The sequence below is a fragment of the Strix uralensis genome, chromosome 5, assembly GCF_047716275.1.
Source record: "Strix uralensis isolate ZFMK-TIS-50842 chromosome 5, bStrUra1, whole genome shotgun sequence".
Classification (NCBI taxonomy): Eukaryota; Metazoa; Chordata; class Aves; order Strigiformes; family Strigidae; genus Strix; species Strix uralensis.
In genome coordinates, this window is record NC_133976.1 from 87779821 (window position 1) to 87797958 (window position 18138).

Here is an 18138-nt window from a genome sequence, read left to right on the forward strand (position 1 = left end):
AGCACGCATTTACAGGGCCAGTGTGTGACTGCAAACCTTCCTTCTCTCTGAGAAAGACAACTATCAGATTTAACAGTGGAAGAGGTGCTTAAGTACCTTGACTGTATGTGCACTCTTTCCACTGCTTTGTAAAAAACTAGGTATTTTACTAGCAAAATGCTCAAATTTGTCTCATGTCCAATTCAGCATAGGGGCCTTCCATAGCAAATCCACCCCTGTAATGGGAAATCAGTATATGGTTGTAAAGAGCATTCAGCAGGTGTCCGATTGTTAGTTCATTGGTGTCAGAAGTTGACATGAAACTGAAATTGGAAACACAGCATAAATGTCTGTTATTCTGGAGAATGATCATGCAGCATTTGAAACCTTTTCTTTCTTATGAAGCCCTAGCAAAAAGCCCAGCTCCCACATGATGTCAACTCAAGTCTTAAGTCCTCTGTCCCCTTCTCTCTTTCACACCACCACCTTCAAGGCCTGCTAAGTTTCAAATAGGACTTCAGACAGAAGAAAAGGTTGCATAAGCCTTACAGTATTTTTAGGAACTGAGAGAACATAAAGTAATATTACAAACAAAAAAAATGTTGAGCAAGTTGTTTGCGGAAGAACTGGGCGGGCTGTTTTATTGCTCTCCATCTGTGGCTTAGCTAATCCTTAATTTATGAGCTGAGGAAGGTTTGGCCGTTGTTGGTATCTGCTGGGGACAACGAGAAGCAGCAGCGGGGCTTGGGGTCCAATCTCTGCAGCACAAGCTGGCTTAGTCCCCGAGATCACCCGTTTGATTTACAGTACACCTCGCTAGCAAGGCGTGCTAATGCTAAGGGAGAGGCGACCCAGCTCTTGGGAGAGACACTTCAGGAGATGCCTTGGGTTGGGTTTTGTCACCACAGTGCTGTACATGTATGGTTACAGCTGGCGGGGAACCAGCGAGCAAGAAGGGAGCAGCAGCTCGGGAGATTTGATGTCAGGGGGCAGGCAGGAGACCTCTGCCTGCAGTGGCAAGAGTCTGGGGACAGATCTGTGGGACACAGACGGGGAAGGATGGGGAAGAAAGTGTCTAGAAAGCCTGATGGGAAAGAGAGGATTTTTAGCTGGGAGGGACGTAGGACTGCGTGGGTGCCCTGGGTGATGATTGCCAAGCGTGTGGCTCTGCTCTCCTCACAGAGCCTGCCTGCGGGTGGATTTTCTTATCTTCTGCTTGGTCTGTGGGCTCACAGACCACCCGAAATACTATTCCGCATTTTGTGCTTGGGTGTGCTTGGTTCTTCCCCCAGGGAAGGGATCTTACCCCTGTACTCGGCACTGGTGAGGCCGCCCCTCGATGAGTGGGTTCAGTTTTGGGCCCCTCACTCCAAAAAGGCCATTGAATGACTCGAGCGTGTCCAGAGAAGGGCAACGGAGCTGGTGCAGGGTCTGGAGCACAGGTCTGATGGGGAGCGGCTGAGGGAACTGGGGGGGTTTAGTCTGGAGAAGAGGAGGCTGAGGGGAGACCTCATGGCCCTCTACAACTCCCTGAAAGGAGGGTGCAGAGAGGGGGGATGAGTCTCTTGAGCCAAGGAACCAGCGCCAGGACAAGAGGGAATGGCCTCAAGCTGCGCCAGGGCAGGGTCAGACTGGCTCTTAGGAAGGATTTCTTTGCAGAAGGGGTTGTGGGCGTTGGAATGGGCTGCCCAGGGCAGCGGGGGAGTCCCCATCCCTGGAGGGGTTGAAGAGTCGGGTTGAGCCAGCGCTGAGGGATCTGGTGGAGTTGAGAACGGTCAGTGTGAGGTTAATGGTTGGACTGGAGGAGCTTCAAGGCCTTTTCCAACCGAGATGATTCTGTGAAAAGGTATTTTTCACCAAGCTAGCAGGCGAAAAGCAACACTTGTGGGTGGGAGCATGGAGGGAATGAGGTTTTACCCTGGGCATGAGGGCTCTTGGTGTCCTCAGAAGCCCAACTCATTGTATGGTTCTGGATTTTCTGACTCAGTTTATAGGTCCCAGAGGAAGTTTTGCCTTCCTACCCCACACAGCTGAAGGGGGTTTGTGCAGGGGGGAGGCAGGTCTCCAGCAGGTTCGCGTCGCAAAAGGCTCGCGTGAATGTTTTAGGCTTAGATCCATTGATTTGGGCGGGAAAACCCTGGTGAGGGACAACGGCGCTCGCGCCGCGGGGGCGGGGCCGCCGGCGCGGGGCCTCGCCCACGGCCCGCCCTGAGGGTGGGTCGTGGGCGGGGCCACGCGCCGGCGGCCCCGCCCCCGCGGCCGCTGTAGCAGGAAGCGGTGGAGCGCGGCCGGGCAGCGCCTCTGGGAACGATCGCGGCGTCCCGGGTGGGCGGCCGGTCGGTCCCGGTGAAACTTTGGTGAGGGGGAAGCGGGGAAAGATCGCGCCGCCGGCAGCGTTTCTCGTCGTTTGGCCACTGGGCGGCCCCCCGGCTCCGCCCGCCGCCGCTGCCGGGAGAGCCTGTGCGGGCGGCGGGGGCGGCGGCAGCAGCAGCGCCCGGTGCCGCGGCCGCCTCCGCGGGGCGGCCTGACATGAGATCATCGCCGGCGGCAGCATGGCCTCTGCCAGGAGCGGCGGCCGCGCCGGGCCGAGGGACGAGGAGGCCAACGGCGACCTGGACCGCTCCCTGCAGCAGATGCTGCGGGCGATAGCGGAGGAGCGGAGCCGCGCTGGCCTCCGCCAGGAGATCAGCGGCCTCGGTGAGTCGGCGCCCGGGGCCTCCCCGGCGGGGTTGTTGTGGGGGGGAGTGGGAGCGGAGCTCCCCGCTGGAAACGGGAGGACACCCCCCCCCCCCCGTACCCCCCCAACTCCTCTCCCCGGGTCAGTCCGCGGGTTCGCCGTGGGCGGGCGGGCGGCGGTGGCCTGGAAACCTGTTGTGTGCTGCCGGGCTGTGCTGCTGTCACCGGGGATGGGCCCTTTTCCCTTCCCAAGTCCCCGAGAACCGGAGGGAGCAGCTGTCTGCTCCATTGTCTGAAATGCCCTTGGAGAGAAATGGTTAGAAGGCACCACGCGCAGCGGCCGATTTATTTTTTTAAAGTATAAACTACGCATCGTGTATTTTGGAATACAAGCAGAACGAATTTTTTGTTACTTCTGCCAGCGCGTGCAATCGTATGGCTCTCAAATGATCTCTGTACATTTTTTTCCTCCTCTGACTCAGACACCTCCCTTCTCTGAGTAAATGACTTGCCGTGGTCTAGTAAGCACGTAACGTCGTGGCTCTTGGTGGTCAGTTAATTTTTTTAAATTGTGGTGGTTTTCTTTAGCGTTCTGGTTATCTCGTTTATTTACATCGCGATCGATGAAAATTTTACATGGCACATCTTTATGTGGCTTTTGGCAAAGCATATGCGTTGCAAAATGAAAGTTTGAAGTTGCAATTCAGCTGGCTTTAGGCAGCAGAGTGGTAGACAGCTCCCTTAACCCAAATTCTTTGCATCAGGAAACTCTTCTGGCTGGGCTTATGAATAGAAATCATTCATTTTTATGTGCCACACCAGAGATCGTAGACAGAAGTTTTTGATGTGAGGAACGGTTTCTACCTTATTCAAAACTTTTGTCTATCCTATGCAGGACCTGTGCTCTAAGGGGGCGAATGCTCAGAAGTCCTTGCAGGATCAGAGCTTTAAATTATGAATGCTGATGAGTAATACTTCTCTTTGTTTCTTCCATGGGGCCTTTATTAACAGCTTCTCCTTGCTCACCTCATTTCAAAGCTCCCAAAAAGTCTTCATTTCTGAGTCTTCCTTAAAAACTCAGAACGAGTTTTCATTTGAGTTTTCCTGGCATTGTGATGTGGATTGGCATGGGAAATCTCTCTGGGTTCTCTGTGTGACCTTCATGCATCACTTTGTCTGCCAGCACTTACTGTGGTCTCCCTGGAGAGGAATGGGCTCTTCCTTCTTTATTTTTGCCTTGCACATAACAAAAGTGTGTGCAAACCAAGAGAAATGATAAATCTTTCTTGTTTCTTTACGCTTTTTTTCTCATGGAATTGGATCTCCAGGCTTTACTGTAGTGTAAAAACGTTACAGGGCCAAATAAATTGTTATGGCAAAGAAACTGTAAAGAAAAGAGGAAAAAAACCCCCAAAATCTAAGTGCCTGTGAGATCGCATTCATTGAAAAGCTGTTGTCAGCTCATGTTTGGCCGTATCATGCTTGAATGAAAATAAAGACTTGCAGGAATAGAAATATTACCATCGCTTGCTTTTACTGAAACTGGAAAAGGGAGTAACTGGTGGCTGGTAAGAATGGAGAAATGCTTCCTCTCCGCTTGTGTTTGAGCACGCATCCACAGTAGCTCTTCATGAGAAGTCCTGCTGTGTAACTTTGGGATAATCGCACGAGGAATGGGACGGTGTTGCACCTCTCTTCTACCAGATGAGGACTTGAAAGGGAACTGCTTAGCTCATCGCGCTGAGGGGCTGATCCTGGCTGTGGAGATTTGCCTGGGTATGTCTGTACTTGTGTGGAAATAGGTTATACGTCACCACCGGAGTGCCTCGGATGTTCAGTTTTTATATCCAGGGAACCGAGCTGAACTTTTAGCTGCAAACGCTGCAGTTTGCCAAACTGTTATGCCTTTCCTAGTACAATGTCCTGCAGGTGGAGAAGTGTAGATCTCCCTGCCCTGGGCAGCTGCGGGTGGGATGGACTGGTGATTTTAATACAGGGAGAATCTGTTCTGTGGTGGCTGTTTCTGAGCACAGCTGTGGAATATCAGCTCCCTCTGGCACTCCCCTTGCTAATCCCCAAGCGCTGCGGTCACAGAGCAGGACCCCTCTCAGGATTAGAGGTTGCAGACCCAGAGTGCTGTAGGGACATTTAAATTGTCACAGCATTTGACCAGCTTTTTTAAATCTATACATATTATTACTGGGGAGGAACATATCAGGAAGCTTCCTTAAGGTCTAGGAGACAGGGAGTCTCTCTGTGCCATAAATCTCCATTTTTGTATATTGAAGAATTTTCTAAGATCATCATTTCATTGTGTGCTGCATGTTACCTGATGTATGACATGGTCACTTCCTGTGAATGAGCGCTCTTTTTCCTTATTCTGTGATTTATTAATAGGGAAGTAAATAGTTTACATACTTCTCTTAAGAAAAGCATTAAGCTTTGGGAGTGGTGCTCAGTAGAAATTGTAGATGAACAAATGGTTAACAGGTGGCTTAAATAGATGCATGCCTGAACTGCACTAGCAAATGCTGTTGCAGGACATGCAGCATAGTCAGAATAGCCTGGGCTATTCCGGAATACGCTGGGCACTAGCAGTACAGCAGATGGAAAGGCTTTTCCTTGAGTTCAGTACCCATGGAAGCAGTCACAATCCTGTAGGGATTTAGGTTTTGTCAGAGCTTTTGTCTGCTCCTTGTGCCTGGGTGCTGTTTCTCAAAGCAGTCCCAGTGATCCCAGCTGTGGCATGTCACCTGCTGGGCTGCAGGAGTAGCATACCCTCAGCTGGTTTTTATGAGTGGTGTTTCTTTTTTTAATGACCAAATCTTTTTCAGCTGTGTTAGCAGGTGAAACCTGCGGTGACTTTTTCTGAGTTTTCTTGAAATCAGCTGGCAGAGACTTTGTGTTGAATTCTGGGTTTTCCCCAAGTGCTGTTAACCCCTCAACAATGAAATGGGACTCACTGGGTTGTAATTTGGGTGGCCCCTCTCCTTTTCTGTATATCCTTTAAGTGAACACCTACTCTCCAGCCGAAGGAGGAAATTACTATTTTTGCTGATACTGCATTTTGGTGAGAGGAATTGCTTTATTTATTTGTCCAAAAATGTAAATCCCCTTGTGTGGGATTTTCCATATCGTTCTGTTTGTGTGATGTAGAAAATATAGCAAATCTGACATTGTGTTTCAAAATAATGACTCATGCCATGACTCCTTACCAAGCTGCTTGGGGGAAGGATGATGCCTCTCCGAGAAGAAGGATGTTAGTGTCATCCAGTTGTGCAGGCTATTACACGAGTGTCGTGTGCCAAGCTCACTCCAAAATGCCGTTTGTTAGAACATTTCTCTGGCAAAATCGTTCTCCTGGGGGAATGCCGGACTTGCTGTATGTCTCCTCAGCCAGGCTGTGCGTAAGGCTCTGAAGTTGCCTTTTTGGTCAAATCCTTGAATTCTGGGTGGAGGGTATTTTTGATTGTGCCTGAAACTACTGTGTAATGTTGTCAGATGCTTCATTTCCCTGTGTCGTCCAGTGACAAATTGCCCTGCCTAATGAAGCTTGGGTGGAGGTGTGACTTTATGCACACTGGAACTTATAATGAGTAAGAAGAAATAAATAGGTAGATGCGGATAATGTCTTGAAGCGTGGCTGATGGGTAATGGAGATGGGTAGCCAGGCAAAAGGTGGAGAAGCCTTAGGGATCCTGAGGAGCAGGCGGCTGCCCTGTGGGCTGCAGGAAATAGGGAGTAAAGCAGCAGTTGAAAACTGGTGCCACCGGGCACTGAAGGTCTGTAATGGTGGTCACAGGAGCTGGTGGAGAGGCCAGACCCTGCTGAAGGCCGATAGTCTTACCAGTACTGAAGTGGTTCTTCTGCTTGCTTTCTAGAGGAGGTGTTCTTGTATTTACTAACTGCTGATGAGGGGGGTAGAGGAGGGTGTACTCAGCACGGGGACAGCAGAAGGAGGAACGTTCATCCTGAGCTGGCGGATTGCTTGGACTTGTTTGCGCAGCAGTGCACCTCAGGGCTCGTCATGTGAGTAAAGACAGAGCGATGATTCATGTGCCAAATTGTCTTGATGAATAAATCCTGGAGATAAATAGGTCTCTAGCCTTCCTGTGAGAAGGAAAGGTGAGGTGACGTATGGTAAGTGCTCGTGTGCTTGTGTTGTGAAAATATGATGGAAACGTGAAGACCCAAGCGGGAAAACGTGGGTAGAAGGATGAAGAACGCTGGAAAAAATTTTTGGAAAGCAGAGGAGGTTAAAATGAAAAATTAAAAAGAATGAATGAATTGGATTTGAAAGTGCTAGATTCAGGCCTTCGCTCTATCGTAGTATAATAACTTTTAATTAAATTATAATATTCAAGAAGGATGTATTTGCTTCTGAAACTTTGAAGAAAGTGTAGCCACTGAGTAGGTGGAAGTGTCTGTGGAGAATTCGCTGCAGTAGAGAACTGGTTTGACAGGAGTAGCTTTCTCGGAGAAACAAAACATACTCTTCATTCATGGCCCTTCCTGGAGTTAGTTCAGTGAGTTGTCCAGTCAAAGGTGAGAAACTACAAAAGCTGGGAAGCTTTGTTTTCTTTTGATCTGTGAATAACAAGGAGGCATGGAAATGACATCTGTCCTAACAAAAACTTGAGGGACATATACAACCAAATTTGCTAACTGTGGGTAATGCCCCTGTAATGAGTTAGTTTAATATACAAATATGTTTACTTTCTTTTCATCAAAACATTTAGAAGGATTTAATTTGAGTTTAAGATACAGTATTTATTACTTGTACCATAATATTTGTACAAGTTCTTTTGTCCTATTTATAAAACGTTTTACAGTGAATGAATATGAAATATTCAATAAAAAAATGAATAGTCAAATACTGAAGAGGAAAAAAGATACTAAAGTAACTTATAAATAGTAAAATAAAAAAATGTTTATAGAGTAGCTTCCTAATCAGTATAAAAAAACCAAAAAACCAACAACATTCCAGCCAGAGAGTATTTCATCTGTATTTTTTTTCCAGGAAAAGTTCTAGAAAGTGCAAATGCAAAGCAAGATCAAAACAGATTATTTAAATCAGAGTTAAAGTAGGTACTTTGAAGTCAAAGTGATTTGACCAGCTCACCCTGGTATCGACCCTTAGATTTGTGTTGGAGAAAAATAAGCAAATAGCAAAGAAATTCCAGTGCAAAAAATGGGTATAAGGTGATTTATTTATTTTTTTTTAGAGGTAGAAGGGGAAGCTGATTTTAAAGGTGCACTTTTTTTTTTTATTTTTTTGCCTGGCATAAAAAACTGTCTGGGAGAAATTTCTGGAATCAAGTGTGCATGTAGATCTTTTGATGCGGAGCTGAGTGTGTGGATAGGAGAAACCACAGCTGGAGCTAATTCTGAGAACCAGTGAGTTTGGCCGTGGGATGGGGATGTGTTTCTGCTGGTCCAGCAGCCCTGGGAGTGGGATGGGTGGGGTGAGGGACGAGCTCGCCAGGTCCTGTGAGGGATCTGTCTTGCTTTCTATCCCAGCAAGGCCGGGAGCAGGGCTGCCCGTGCTGGAGGACCAGAGGGTGGGAGAGAGGAGCTCATGGGGCTGGGCTGGGCCTCAGCAGGTAGGACTTGTGCGAGGAGTACAGCTCCGATGGAGGGTAATTTTGGGTGGTTATATCGGGGCTGGAACAGGTAATTTGAAAACCAGGGTGCAGCACCAATTTGTAAGGTAATGTCTTGTGCTGTACGACACTAGATAGAACAAAACAGTTGAAGGTGGCTGCTGGGAAACTTCCTTTCTGGCAGGGCTGTGCTGGGTGACATGCTTTTTGGTGATGAGATTTCTTTCTGTTCGTGTCACAACAGAAGAAAAGGCTGTGGTTGTGCTCTGGTGGTGGGGACTGAGAGAATCTCCCACTGGGACTGGGAGACCTTGTGATGTTGGGATAGGATTGTGTAGGGCTACGGACAGGCAAATAACGATCTTTAATATTAAGGCTGAAGAGAAAATAACTGGTGTCAGAAGGAGTATTGAGATCTCGTGCCCTAGGATTCCATCCTGCTACTTCTGCAGTCAAGGATGGAATATTTAGGAATATCCATATAGGATCAATGTGGAAAATGGCAGTCTGGGGTAAACTCTAGGGCTGCAGCCCTCCAGGGTAAATACCTTTTTTTTTTTTTTATGGTGCTTCATTTAAAATTCCATTTTCATTGTTTATTAGAACCGTGTTCATGCTGTTGTCACTAACGGCCTGTCAGGCTTTCCATTACACACCAGTGTTTCAGGGGATTTGTAATTTGGCTGTGAAGGTTAGCTTCTGTCAGAAGCTTGACAGACATTATCCCAGATCCATAATGTAACGTGGTCTCTTTTTTGTTACAGCTTTTACATATTTTTTGAGCAGTTGGGTTATCAGTTTATTCTTTCTTTTGAATGGAGATGAAGCTTTATGGGATTTTCATGTTCGGCTCAAGAGTATACATGTTCAAATTCTAGGAGTCAGACTGGAGATGCTGAAGTAAGGAGGCAAGATTTTATTTTTTTTTTGGAAAACAACAAAAAAACACCCCCAGATCCCACCCCAACAGAAAAAAAAACCCCTTCAGAACATTGTTGCCTCAAGTAAGCAGTTTAGTTTTTAAAACGAGTGTCCTGGTTTTGGCTAGGATAGAGCTAATTTTTCTTCTTAGTAGCTAGAATAGTGCTGTTAATTTTTGGATGCTAGCAGTAGTTGGTGGATGCCCTGTTTTTTGAAAATTAGTCCCTCAGGGCTGAATTACGAATCTGTATGCCTGACAATGGGAGTAGTCAGAGTATTTTAGAACAGCCATCTCTTATGTATGTAATACATAGTTTTAGTTGATACCTTAACTGTTTGGGTTTGGTTTAGCAGTATGTTCTCTAAATCTTTAATAGGGTACTAGTTACAAATCCTTTCTGAAGTCTGAGTTCTGTTTTGAACTTTAGGATGGATGGGAAGTCTGGTTTAGGGATTAAAAAATACAGCTTACCTTTACAGTTCAGGATGGATCTTTGAGGATTTAACAGTATGTCTGGTTGGATTCTTTCCAATGAAATGGAAAATTGAATTTCCTGAAGGATGAAGCATGTTGGTCTCCCCTCTCATCATCTGTGCTCAGGATGCTGATCAATAGAAAAAGCTCAGAGGACGCAAACTTTTCAATGATTGAAATACACTGTCTCATGTTCTGGCTGCATTTTAGGAAAACCAAAACCCTGCTATTAAATAGTTAGTAATGATTGTTACATCTAGTTACCCTTGTAAACAGGCTAAGTAGGATCAGGGGAGCAGCTCACTGACATTGAAAGTATTGCTATGAGGTGAATGGTGAGGTGTAAGGAGAGAGTCTGTACAAAATCAATTCATGGTCTCAGGAGCCCACTGAATAGTGAAGCCACTTTCTTCCAGTCAGTATTCAAAAGAATGTGAAACAAGCTGCTTTTGGTCTGTTTGCAGCCCCTTGGGCTAAACAGGGTGAATGTCAGAGAATCAAGGTTGCTCTTTTTTTGTGTGTGTGATCTCAAAGAATGTATTGATTACTTTTCTTGATGCGTGAGATAAAATACAGTCAGGATACAGAAACGCCAGACAGAGCATCGTACTGCTCTTGAAGAGGCATTGTGGTAACCTGGGTGCACTTCAACAGCAGTTCTGTTGACTGAAGTTAATCAGATGCAGCAACAGTCCTGAGTAATTTTTTTCCCTGAATTCTCACTGTTTAAGGCATGCAAGGTTTTATAGGGTTTTCTGCAATCGCATTTTAGAAGCAAGGCTTTATAACTGAAGTTCCTGTCATTTTGGTTTGCCTGGTCTCAAGTACTGTAGTACTGGCTCTGTGCTAGTACTGTGCAGAAGTTGAGCCCTGAAAACAATAATATTCTTTACCTTCCTTCTCTGGGGGTTCCTCAAACATGTTTCATTAGGGGTCTCAAAGTTAAATCCCTGTGAGGTGAATGTATTGTTTTGCAGGCAGACAGCATGTTGTGACATGAAGAGTGATTCCTTTTGGGGCCCTGTCCTTCCTGCCGCCACAGAATGAGGAAGCGGCTAGTGGTGCTGGTATTTAGGCTGTATCTGGTGTTTCAAAATATTCTTTGCAGAATTTTCTTCCTTACAGCTGGATCTGTCAGAAAGTATAGCACATGGCAGGTGGGCAGCAGTCCACATTAGGACCAATTTCAAAGCATTCCAGAGTGTTTGCAGGCACAGCGGTGTGCTCGGCGTTCAGAAGTGCATTTGAGGCCACCTCATCTGTCACACTGTGCCTGGTTTCCCCCATGGGAAATTGCATCGTTGGACTTTGTCTCTCCCCTTTAGTCAGGATGTGCTCAGTGGCTCTGCCTGAGGTTGCCCCTGGTTTTGATGGTAGTGTTGGGGTGATGAAAATTTTTACGACTCAGTAGGCTGGCTTACTGGCTTGTATTAGAAATAGTGTGACCAGCAGAAGTAGGGAGGTGATAGTCCCCCTGTGCTCTGCACTGGTGAGGCCACACCTGGAGTGTTGTGTCCAGTTTTGGGCACCTCAGTACGAGAGAGATCTCGAGGTGCTGGAGCGAGTGCAGAGGAGGGCAACAAGGCTGGTGAAGGGCCTGGAGAATAAATCCTGTGAGGAGAGATTGAAGGAGCTGGGACTGTTTAGTGTGAGGAGGAGAAGGCTGAGGGGAGACCTCATCACTCTCTACAGCTCCCTGAAAGGACATTGTAGAGAGGTTGGTGCTGGTCTCTTCTCACAGGTGATTAGTGACAGAACAAGAGGGAACGGCTTTAAACTGCAACAGGGGAGGTTCAGACTGGACATTAGGGAAAAATGTTTCCCAGAAAGAGTGGTCAGAGAGTGGAATAGGCTGCCCAGGGAGGGGGTGGAGTCACCATCCCTGGGTGTGTTTAAGGGTCATTTGGGTGAGATGTTGGGGGATGTGGTGTAGGGGAGAACTTTGTAGAGTCGGGCTGATGGTTGGACTCGATGATCCCAAGGGTCTTTTCCAACTTGAATGATTCTGTGTAATAGTGACCTAGCTGTTCGTAAGCTCCGGCACAGAGGAGAGAGGCTCTGTATCGGTCGTTGCCAGAGGCTGCCTCCACACCTGGATTCTCAGTTTCAGGAAATTTGCATTAGGCATTGGTACCGCTTTATCAACCATTGGGGCTGCAGCGTGTTGGGTCTTCTGGAGGAAGATTAGCAGCACTTGGCCTTTGAGCACTTGGGTGGTGTTTCCCTTGATCAAATAGATGTGGAAGATGTATTACTCCCAATTATATTACTTCCAGAAACAGACAGTTTTAGCTCCAATCTCTGTTTGCACGTCTAACCAAGCTTGGATAAAAAGAAGTGAGTTGGAAGTTCTTGGTCCTGTCTCAGAGGGCTCCATGTGATCAGCAGGAACGTGAGAAATGGATTAAAATGCCAGTGAAGCTTGAGCTGTCTCTGCATTATGAGGCATTTGATTTAATTGCCTGGAGATGCTGAAACATCATCAAGGCGAGGGAAGGTTTTGAAATGGATTTATAGTGTTCTGCTAAAAGCTGTGAAAGATTTCACCAGAAATTTATTCCTATGGTTTTTCAGAGAAAGAATACAGGAGTTCTCAAATATCTAGTAACATTAAATTTTCAATAAGAACTATGTTCACTTTCCTGCTTTAAAGGACCTTCAGAGGTGGATTTTAAATTTCCATAGAACTCAGTGCTCCCTAATAATGGAGGTGTTTAGTGTGATTTAAGTAATCAGTCTTGAGGTGATGAATTTATTGCCTCATAAGGGTCACGTCTACTTAGTTATTGCCTGAGCTCACCTTTTCAGAAACAAAGCAGCAAGTGCATCGCTTGGCGTTAAAGCTCTGTGTAAACCCAGCGGCTTCCTAAATAATCACGATATAGCTTTTTATATACTTAATGCTTAGGAATGCTTAACTATTTTTTTTGTTTGTTTTAACGAGAAGTTTAATTCTGCCTAAATAATGAAGATCTGAATGGATGACCCATGTTTTTCATAACAAGGGTGACTAAATTCTAGTCAAAGCATCATGTGAATTGTTAGTAGGCCATATTTTATGTGAGTAAAGCAGAACTAATTTCATCCTCTTTGATCTTTGATATTACAACCATAGGTTACACTATGCTGTGCTCTTTGGTCCGACTTGTCAGGTTCGTACTGGATTGTGTTTCATAAGCAGCTTTTTCTCCTTTCAGTTAAAAAAGGAACAAAGATGTAAAGGTGTGCATGAGGTACTTTGGGGATGCAGGCACTTTAAAAATGTTCCAGGATCAGAGTAATGATTGTGAAATTGTTCAACAACTGTCAGGCTAACTCATTTGGGTTTTTATATATATAGATACACACACACGTATACATATTTAATTCAATCTTATGACAAGATAAAAGTATTTTTTTTTTATGGAAGAGTGATGCCTTCGGTACTTGTTCCAGGTTTGAGCCTAGCTGCTCCTAGAAGCCAGTGGGGAAAAAGTGGTTGTGAGCCTAACATGAAAAAGTAAAAAAGCAGGCAAAGTGTGAGATCCCAAGTACGCTGTTTGCCGCTTTTAAAATGTTGCTGGTTTGCATTTACTTCTAAATTAACGTTTCTAGGTATCTCCAATATGAAGAGATTAAAAGTTTGGACCTGCTTGGAATCCTGTCTCAAAGCTCACTCCAACGGTTTGCTCTGAGGCTTTATGGTTTGGTTTTTGTAGCTAGTACTAACGACGTAGGGTTGCACTGAGCAGGCTGCTGTCCCCTTTCTGGATGCTGTGCTATCCTCTGCACGAGAGGCAGACCGCTCCTTGCTGGAGCGTGCCCAGGAGCACCACCTTCAGCTGGTGATATTTTACTGTCGTGAAACTTTTTTCAAGTGTTGCCAGGGAATAGAAGACTGTCATCCATCTGATGGTTGCTTGAGACTTGGAGTCCTCAGTCAACCTGAGGTTTTATCGTTCAATGTTCCTTTTACTGCATGTTTCTGGCACTACAGAAGGAGGGGGAGGAATGAGTCACTTTAAACTGGAGCACAGTGGAAGTCTATAACCCTGCACACATGCACTGAAGAGGGATATACCAGCCATTAATGCTGAACTTGAGATCTGGATTTACTGTCTGCTCTTCTGTGGATTTCTTTTGTGATTTTTGGGCAAGTTGCTGGCGCTCTTTGCAACTGTGTTCCCCAGCTGGTATTGGGAAACAATAAGCTGTTACCTCAGAGGGAAAACTCTCCTGTGGTTGACAACTCTACTGATATCTTAGGGACAAAGGGTGAGTGGGAGCTGAGAGCTCTCTCTAAGCCACATCCCCGAGGAGTGGGCTGTCGTAGCCAGGGAAAGCGTGGGCCCCTCCGGCGGGGACTGACCTCTTCAGTCCTCACTGGTTTGGCAGGAAGCTTGAGCAAATGAGCATAGCAAGGAAAACGGAAGACTGACAGTTCATCTGTTGCAGTGTTAAGTGATTTAATGGCTTTGTTCCCTGTCTGAACAAAAACGATGCCTGTAAATAATATAAATGTGTTTATTAACAAAAGCTGTAAACAGAGTTGTGTGGGTTTTGGGTCAAAACTTGAATTCTGAGGTCCTTTCCAACCTGAATTATTCTGTGTACCTGCCAGAGATGACGAGAACTCCAGGTTCAAATTTTTCAATCTGTTTTGTTCTGAATGGGGCAAAAGGGGGAAAATCAAACATAGACATGTCCTTCTTCTTTCACTTTCCTGGCAAGAAACTTTTAAGATGAATCACAAGTGTTTCTTCAGCAAACTGCTGTGAAAAATGCAGCAATTAAAGGTAATGCTTACCTTGTACTGTTTGTCACTGTCTCTTAAACCTGAGGTTGAGGGCATTTTCTAACATTTTCAGAAAATGAAAGTACGGAGGGGAAATTGGAGTTTCTGTGACTGTATCTGAAACCTTTATGTGTCTCTTCAAATATAAGATCTGTGCTTCAGTGCTTTGATGATTGAATGGAAGAATATTAAGATTTATATTCTTTACTTCAAAACTCTAGTGGCAACATCAAAAGGTAGTAAACTATGCAATCAAAATTACAGGGGAGGGTGTTCGTAAGCCCAGTGGTGAGGAAAAGCAGAAAAAGATATTGCTGCCTTGTGCTTTTGCTGAGGAATTTTCTAAATGAGATCTTTCTTTCTCAACTCACGTGTTCCTACTTAAGACCTTGTAACTGTCATGAGGAAGAGGTAGTGATTTCTCAACAGATAAAGGCTCTGACTTTCTGGTCTTATAAACCGTATTTTGTAACAATTTTTCAGTCTGGAGAGAGTGACTGGTTGAAGGGGATGTGGTGCGTGGGGGAGAGACCCAGGGAGGGAGGGCGGGCAGGAGAAACAGAGCTGCAGTGTCAAACCATAGTCATGTTGCAGGTTGGAAGCAAAAAGCTAGGAAGTCTCTTAAATATTTAGTCCTATCATATTCCCTGGGCCACTTCGCTGTAGTACACCCGTGTGCAAACCTTCCAGATCTGTAGGGATTCAGAGCTGTGCAAGTCTCTTCTGTGAGGGAGAAATTGAAGTCTTGATGTTGGTTACAATGGGAAGGGATGGCATGTTTTCAGCAGCGAACGTGTTCATGGTAGGCTAAACCTTCTCTGTCTTAAGGAGTAGGGTGCTGCTGGCTTAGGGCAGTTGTTTTGGGTTCTTTCTGACTGAAGTTAGTACATCATGGATGTTACTAAAATTCCTCCTTTATTTTTTTTTCCTCCTTTCTCTCTTTTAACCAATTCTCCAGAGAGCCACTTTTTCTTGTTTTCAATTGTTCTGTTGCAGACTAAATTAAAATCTTGTGCTTTACTTTGGGCTGTCAAGGAATGATACCTTTCCTCACACATACAAGATGCCTGCAGCCCAAAAGGCTGCTGTGCTGTCCGGGGGATTGATGGGCTCCAGATCTGTGGTTCTGCAAGCTGCGTGCAGCGCCTACAGCCTGGCCTTGGACTGCTTTCCTGCCCCTTGGATGGTTTCACGGTGAAGGGATAAGCTGTTAGAGGAAACATTTTTCTTCCTTGTATGAATGTGATTTGTTTAAAGAGAGGGGCCTGCTTTTGCAGTAAGAGGTTTCACTGAGATGTGAGTGGGCAGACACTCTTCATTTTTATTTTTAGCTAAACATCTATATTTGTGATCTTAGAAGCCTGTGTTAATAATGGCAATGCTAAAGGGAGTGCTGCCTAATTAACTGAAGGATCTGGGCACTGGCAAAGCCATTCAATTTCTTGGACACAACCTTGCTTTTAGCCTGAAAATTTTAGAAAGCAACCCAAAGCGGGACTTTTAAAGGGTGTTGTGTTGGGTTTATGTGGTGGGGTTTTTGGTAGCAGGGGAGGGGGCTACAGGGGTGGCTCCTGTGAGAAGCTTCTCAAAGCTCCCTGGGCTCCAAGTTGGACCCACCTCTGGCCAAGGCTGAGCCAGTTAGTGATGGTGGTTGTGCCTCTGTGATAAGATGTTTAAGAAGGGGAACCTGGGGAGGAGGAGTTGTGAGGGAGACACCTCTGCAAACACCGAGGTCAGTGGAAGAAAGGAGGAGGAATGGGGGGAGATGTGGCGGGGCAGGGACCCCCCTCAGCCCGTGGGGAGAGGGCAGCTGTGCCCTGCGCCCGTGGAGGGCACCGGGGGAGCAGATGTCACCTGCAGCCCAGGGAGGGCCCCACACTGGAGCAGGGGGATGTGCCTGGAGAAGGCCAGGAGGGCTCTGAGGGCAGCCCGTGCTAGGGCAGTCTGTGCCTGAAGGGCTGCAGCCCGTGGCAGGGACCAATGCTGGAGCAGTTCGTGAAGAGCTGCAGCCGAGGAAACATCAGAGAAGCTCATGGAGGACTGTCTGCCGTGGGAGGGACCCACACTGGGTCAGGGGAGGAGTGTGAGGAGTCCTCCCCCTGAGGAGGAAGGAGCAGTAGAGACAATGGGTGATGAACTGGCCACAACCCCCATCCCCTGCACCACTGGGAGGTTAGAGGTAGAGAAATTGGGAGCAAAGCTGAGCCTAGGAAGAAGGGAGGGGTGGGGGGAAGGTGTTTTTTAGGACGTGGCTGTATTTCTCACTGTCCTACTCTGATTGGTAAATTAGTGGTGGTGGTAAAACTAAATGGATGTTCTTTTCTTCGTAAATAGAGTCTCTCTTTTGCCTGTGACCATAATGGCTGAGTCATCCCTCCCTGTCCTTGTCTCGATCCCTGAGTCTTTTGTGGTATTTTTCTTCCCCATCCCACCAGGGGCAGGGGCAGTGAGCCAGCATTTGTGGGGTGCTCAGTTGCCCTCTGGGCTTAAACCATGACAGACGTGGTTTTTTTAAGAGGTACCTCCTTCAGTAGATCAGTTGTCTTGCATATGTGTGTCAAGTTGGACACCCAGTTGAGAGATGCAGTGTCAAACAGTTTTGGGGTTTTTTTTTTTAAATCTTGGCTGCAAGATGGGTGAAAGTGTTGGTTGTCGGCTTCTAAAAGTGAGTGGGTTTGTGGTTTAGAAGGTAAGTGAGAATTACGGCTTCCAGGGCTAAGTTGCTGTGTGCTCGCTCGGAAAGCTGCTGCCAATGTTTCTACTTAGAACAAAGAAACTGAATTTGGAAAATACCGATGTGTGATAGTAGGCATGTGTAGGAAAGAGCTCTGCTTCCCTGCAAACTGCTGTTGTAATAATTACTCCTTCCTTCTGCCTTGACAGCATGATGCTAACTAGCAGCCCGCCACAAAGATGCGATGCTAGGGGAGGCACATACATGAAAACATCAGTAACAACCCCAGTTTAGGTAGTTTTGTAATGCTGGAGTTCTTCGAAAATGTGATTTGCTGGTTTTACCTGATCTATCACAATAGTGTCTCGGATAGTGCTTTAACAGTGCTATTTATTGTGTGAAAACAGAGACGTTGGGTGTCATAAATTTACAGGACTAGCAGTCTTTGATTGGAGTGATTGCTCTGGCAGAGAACAAAAATAGCATGTATATATAGCATTGAAAATGCACGTTTGTCCTGTTACAGACAGGTTTCTGCACCCTGACATGCTTCATAAGTGATCTTCCCATATTGGATTTAGGTCTTGGAAAGTTTGGGACTGTTGCTGGGTGGTCCTGGAAGCGGCTGTAGGGAATGTGTAACCATTTGTCCCTCTTCACGAGGTTTGAGGTGATTGCATCCAGTGGAATCAAGGTTGCCTCCATTAAGGGAGGATGGTTACACCTCCACTGAATTCCCACAGTTATGTCAGTTAGGAAACACAGAAGCTTTCTGCGTTAGGCATAACTAGGTGATTCCGCTGGTGTTATCCTAGTGAATAAATTAAACCTGTGGAAGTGATGTTTCAGGCCCTCATGAGTGAGGTTTGGGTGCAGCTTCTGGGGAACTGAACTCCTGCACACTATGAGAGGCTGAAGTACAGCAAAGCAGCTGATGACTGTTGGATGAAAATGAGTTTATTATCTCTGCGCCCTACAGTTCAATAGCAGATAACTGTATCCTGTCAATTGAGTTGACCCCTGCTATGATCAGATA

The 18138-nt window shown here is 46.2% G+C and overlaps 1 protein-coding gene across 4 annotated transcripts in view; it reads left to right on the plus strand.

The window, feature by feature from the left end:
• Positions 1–2249: 2249 nt before the first annotated feature.
• The window catches only part of KIAA0930 (KIAA0930 ortholog), an 84610-nt gene continuing 68721 nt past the window's right edge, over positions 2250–18138 (plus strand). For 2 of the 4 annotated variants that reach the window (XM_074872126.1, XM_074872128.1), the window contains exon 1: positions 2250–2676. In XM_074872126.1, the coding sequence (XP_074728227.1) occupies positions 2532–2676 (145 nt within the window). In that variant the 5' untranslated portion in view covers positions 2250–2531. The remainder of the gene's footprint in view (positions 2677–18138) is intronic. The other 2 variants (XM_074872129.1, XM_074872130.1) reach the window with 1 other exon arrangement.